Source organism: Egretta garzetta, unplaced genomic scaffold, assembly GCF_000687185.1.
Source record: "Egretta garzetta isolate BGI_Z169 unplaced genomic scaffold, ASM68718v1 scaffold91, whole genome shotgun sequence".
Classification (NCBI taxonomy): Eukaryota; Metazoa; Chordata; class Aves; order Pelecaniformes; family Ardeidae; genus Egretta; species Egretta garzetta.
Genome location: NW_009258661.1, coordinates 4,052,599 through 4,057,699, shown reverse-complemented (window position 1 = coordinate 4,057,699; position 5,101 = coordinate 4,052,599). Strand labels below are relative to the sequence as shown.

General features: G+C 45.7%; 1 protein-coding gene across 1 annotated transcript in view; it reads right to left on the bottom strand.

The window, feature by feature from the left end:
- The window catches only part of ACOX2 (acyl-CoA oxidase 2), an 18,868-nt gene that overhangs the window by 10,060 nt on the left and 3,707 nt on the right, over positions 1 to 5,101 (bottom strand). Inside the window, exons 4-8 of the mRNA XM_009648373.2 lie at positions 3,828 to 3,979; positions 3,100 to 3,207; positions 2,237 to 2,356; positions 1,653 to 1,768; positions 1,075 to 1,247 (exon numbers count right to left, since the gene is read on the bottom strand). Coding sequence (XP_009646668.1) covers positions 1,075 to 1,247; positions 1,653 to 1,768; positions 2,237 to 2,356; positions 3,100 to 3,207; positions 3,828 to 3,979 — 669 coding nt within the window. The remainder of the gene's footprint in view (positions 1 to 1,074; positions 1,248 to 1,652; positions 1,769 to 2,236; positions 2,357 to 3,099; positions 3,208 to 3,827; positions 3,980 to 5,101) is intronic.

Sequence of the window (5,101 nt, the reverse complement as noted above, 5' to 3'; positions counted from 1 at the left end):
TAGCTACTGTTAGTTTACCTATTGCACAATGAAAAATGGCTTTTTGCATTCCCGAGAAGCAGTATGTGAGCAGACTGAGCCCATCTTGTGGCAGCAAATCTGCCCAGCTTGCTAAGCTTTGAGAGGAACAAGCCCAACTAGGAAAAAAGTGGTATTTCTGCTGTGTTGGTGAACCAGCCTAATGGAGTAGAAAAGGCTGCCATGTGTGACCGGTCGCTATGGAGGGGGAACAGGGACTGGGGGAGAGCACGAGGATGAAGCCTTCAAGGACAGCAAGTTGTTAGGTGTCATAGGGGAGGTGGTGGCACTGCACCCTGAAAAACTTTTGCTTTTCAAACTGGATCTTGTGGCCCTAGGTGTACATAGGTTCCCTGGAAAATATTTGAGTCTTAATTATTTTAAGCTTTTGGAGCTTTTTTGGATGTTCTTTACCACTTTTGTTGTGGTTAGTACACTTAGGACTTCAGATGATGGAGATGGTTATTACAATAGCTCAGCATGCTGTGCTCTTGTGTTTGGTTTGCGTTTGAACCAAACCACATTCTCGTTAGGATCTTCTTGCTTTTGAAAGGAGATTTAAGTGGAAATTTTTGAAATCCATTCACATGAAAATATCTGTTTAAAAAATGCTGGGATTCTTACCAGACTAATAAAATTCAGTGTTGTAAAGTGTGGACATTGGAACTGTGGATATTGGAAGGGATTTTAATGTCACGCCCACTAGCAGGATGCTATAGAATAAGAGTTCAGCAACTTGTCTGCTTTGTCTGGATTCTGCTGCGTTATGAGATTACAGGGGAGGGCCAGTTATAAGAAAAATAAGTTGCCTGTGTGAATGGCTGAGCTATTCAATCTATGAAACTTATCTTAGAAAGAACTGTAAACATTCTCTTGTACTTTGACTGAAGCTCGTTAGTGTAAATAATGGGGAAGCATGTTTGTAATACCCTGTCTGGGCCAGGAAATACACCAGTGATGTGCTAAAAGATAAGACAAAAAGTAGAAATACAGCTTGGTGCGGGGGAACGTGGTGTATGGTCCCCTTCCCACCGCTGCGGGCTTGCGTGGCATTACCCAGGCTTTAACTTGGACTGCCGGCGAACCACGGAGTATCGGATGGCAATGGTGCAAGCTTTCATTAGAGGTATTATAACTTCGTCTGAAATGAGGGAAATGCGCACTGTAGTCATTGTGAAATAATTAATCTGCTGTGATCCCCGTCTTACGTAAGTGCCGTCTGGTTGAACCTAGAAAGGAGAGAGGATGTTAGAGGCCACCTTCTTCAATACTTCAATGCTGGGATGGTTGTATAATCTCCACGCTTAGAAAAAAAAGGACATTGAAATCCTTCTCTGAATGCAAACCTAAATATTTTTATGTATGATGGATGAAACATATCCATTTTAAGAGGCAAACTCTTACTGCTTCTGGCTCGGATAGGTTCTGCCTGCCCTGTGATCCCCAACCTCTGAATGTGGAATTCCTGACACAGTGTTTTATTTAGGACTCGGGTAGCTTCTGCCCTTGATAAAATCGCAGAGACTTTCAGTCACCTCAAAGGAAGATTTTTGTCCTAAATTTAGGCAGGTCCCTGTCATCTCTCTGGCTGTGCAATGAGAGTCTTGATGGGCAAGTCTGTGATGTGTACGTACCTCACAGAACTTGTTCAGCATGTTCTCCCTAGGGATGCGCACGTTCTGCAGCATGAGGTAGCCATTGTCAATGTGCTCAAAATTCATTTTGGGACCAATGTCTCCTGCAGTTATGCCTGCAGTGGGAGAAAACATGGCCTGCTTATTTCCACTTGAACTTTTTTCTCCCCATTTTGTGTCAGGCTGGAGATCTCAAAGGAAGGGCACGTTCAGCTCTGCTTCTTCCCCAGCATGGGTGATCTTGCCTGAGGGATGAAACAGGCATTCAAATGCCATGTGGTGATTTGTTTCCATGATCCGTGTTACCTGTGTTGGCCAGGGACAGAACTGAGGTGTTAATGCAGAGTGGTCAGAGCAGCCCAGGCTTCTGGTTAAGAAGGCGGCTTGGTCTGGGTATGCCTGAGGATACATTAAATCTTCCTTTAGATAAAAAGGTTGGGGTTAATGATAACTATGCCTTGGGTATCTGTCTTGGTTTGGTTTTCGCAATTATAACTTTCCCTGGGCCCAATGTTTTATAAAACATTTAAGGGCAGAATAGGCAGAGCACCCGCACAAGTGTTGCGATGTCTGGGGTCATTTACCTGGGCAGAGTGAATGGTCCTGAAGGCTGCGTATCTGCACGATGAAGGGATGCACACCGTAGCACTTGCCGTGGACGTACAGCTGAGCGAAGACCACTGTGTGGGTTGCTGACCTTCCCACTGTGAGAAGAAAAACATTCCCATTCCCTTACGACAAGGTACAGTACAAACGCTTCCATAGTGAACAGCAGTCAGTGCTAATTGTCTGTTAGGTCTCGCTAACATATGGGGCAGGGTGGGTGTGATCCACACATGCTGGAAGCAGGAGATTGCCTAAATCCGCGTTCTGAGCCTGCTCTTGGAAATTGCATCATCCCTCTGCCTCTGTCCCTGCCTGTGAGGCTTGGATGAACAGTTTGCATCAGCAGATAAGAAAAAATAAATAGTTAAAGTTCATGCGGTGCTGAGAGAGTAGGAGGTGCCGTGGCTGTCAGAGTAACTCCAGCTATTTTGCGTGAAATACCTTCCTGAAGGGAGCCATGAATTTCACACTTGAATCCTTTATGCTGAGACTGGCTGCTGACTTGAATCCTTTATGCTGATCCTTTATGCTGATGACCTCCCTGCGGGTTCTGGTTGCCTGAGTATTATTTACAAAGAAGAGAAGATCGATTCCTGCAGAGGCAGGAGTTTCTCTGTGTGAAGTTCTCCAACCCTGCCACCCAAAGGCCTTTGATAGATGGTAGTGGCTCCCTTTGAACTTGTACAAACCCCTTAGGTCTCTTACTTGCCTGTTGATGTGTGCATCTCTTACTGAAGTCCTCTCCTAGCACCTGGGCCCTTAAACATGGAGCTTGAGCAGAGCAGACCGAGTAACTGAAGGACGCAAATGAGGAAAACCAAAATAGTTTATGGTTACTTACTGTCTCCAGGCCACCACTTCATGGCAGAGATCTTTGGTGTGTTCAGTATAAACTCCTGTGTAGCAACATCAAAGACTGCTGTTGTTTCCAAACCCTGAAGATATGTTCCTTTAAAAAAAAAAAAGTGTAATATGTGTGTATCGCAAGGATGGAGAGAGTAGAGGATCCCTAGAGGCTGGTGTGGGTATTACCAGGGTTTTGTGGTTTACTCTCCTAATGGAGAACTGTGGAATGATGCTCCCAGCAACTCCATGCTGCCTCCTGCAAAGATCTCTTGAGCCACATGGTACTCAAAGGCAAGCTGCCTGGCTCATGGTGACGCCATCGACTTGGGCAAGCTGCCTGGCTCATGGTGACACCATCGACTTGGGCAAGCTGCCTGGCTCATGGTGACACCATTGACTTGGGCAAGCTGCCTGGCTCATGGTGACACCATCGACTTGGGCAAGCTGCCTGGCTGATCCCCTCCACCGATAGTGGTTGCCTGCTAGCCGTGAGCTTTCAATCTCGTTCTTGTTATTTTTTCTACATTGGCAAAACCAAAGCCAGTGCATCTCCAGGTTACAGGGGAATGCTGAGGACATCAACCTCTAATGTGCAGGTGGCATTTTCCCTGCCAACTGCTCCTGCCCCAGTGAAGCACGGACAGCTTGAACTCAAATCCCCCCGAGAATCTGGGCCAGAGCCTCTTGTCCTACAGCAATGCTGTGTTTTCTTTGCAGCCTTACCGTGCCCCAGCTCAGTCTGGGCGTAGCTTCCAATGAGCTGATACTGGCTGGCGAGAGGAATCCATTTGTTGATTTGTTTGTCGGAGCCCAGCACTGAAATACTTCTCATGAAGATGCGGTGAAGGAGAAACGCAACATCTCCTGACAGTGCCCTGCGGAGAAGGCACAAGGGGTATTTTTACATGGATGAAGTTTCAGGGATGTGAGGAATGAGGCAGTGATGCTGACCAGACAGAACCACCTCCTGCCTTTTGATTTCTGTGTTGTCATACCTTACCCAATGTCCAGCATCGATGCAGTATTGCAGGAAAAGTGCTCTTCCAAGCTGCTCTTGTTCCTTCTTTCATAACATAGTTTGTCTAAGTGTTGCTAGCTCATTATTTCACTTGCTCTTGGAGGAATGGTCTGTTCTGAGTAGCAGATGCTGAGCTCCTAAAAACACAGCCCAGCTCCAAAGCTCCTGTGGCTCTGATACCTTGTGAGCCCTTTGTATCTTTATTTTACTTAATAGGACTTTTTTTTCCCTGATTATTTAAATCATATTTTAAGGCTGAGCTAAAAAAAAACCCCACCACCTTACCCTAAAACCCCCAAGCCGTGGCAATTCACTGTGGGGCACATGAGACTGAGTTACATGTGTAGGCATCTGAGACCTGGATTTCCTGAACTGTCCCATTCCCATTCTGGGGAAATACCTTGGTACGTTGGGTTTGTTGCTGTACTGTTCCCTGGGTGTTTGCTGTCAGTCATTGTCAGTGAACAACACTGGGGTTCATGGAGATTTGGCCTGACTTGAGGTGTTTTTTTCTTGTGGAAGGTTTCAAATACATCCTTGTAACACCTGGTTTATTGTCTGGTCAGGTCCTTTGCCATCGCCAGCTGATGGGGCTGCGTGCATCCTAAAAATCACTATTGCAGGAGCTGTGTATGGGAATTTGGGTACAGTAATTTCTATTGTGCAAATCAGAAACTCATTTGTTTGAAGTTTTCTCTTTTTTTGTGTGCGAGAAATCCTAAGAAAAGATGAGGAATATAGTCCCTCTTCCCGGGATTCCTCAGAATATGGTTAAATCGCCTCCCAGGTATAAGTACATGTCCTCTCACACCTAAAAATAAGTGGCTGTGCTGCTCTTGGTAGCTTTGTATGGCTGTTAGCACGTTGCTTTACTGCAGTGCTCTAGTGAGCAATCTCATTCCAGGTAGTTACCTTTTATTTTTAACAAATGACTGTGCTTTTTCTTTTATACTAGCCCTGAGAGAGCATCAGTCATGCT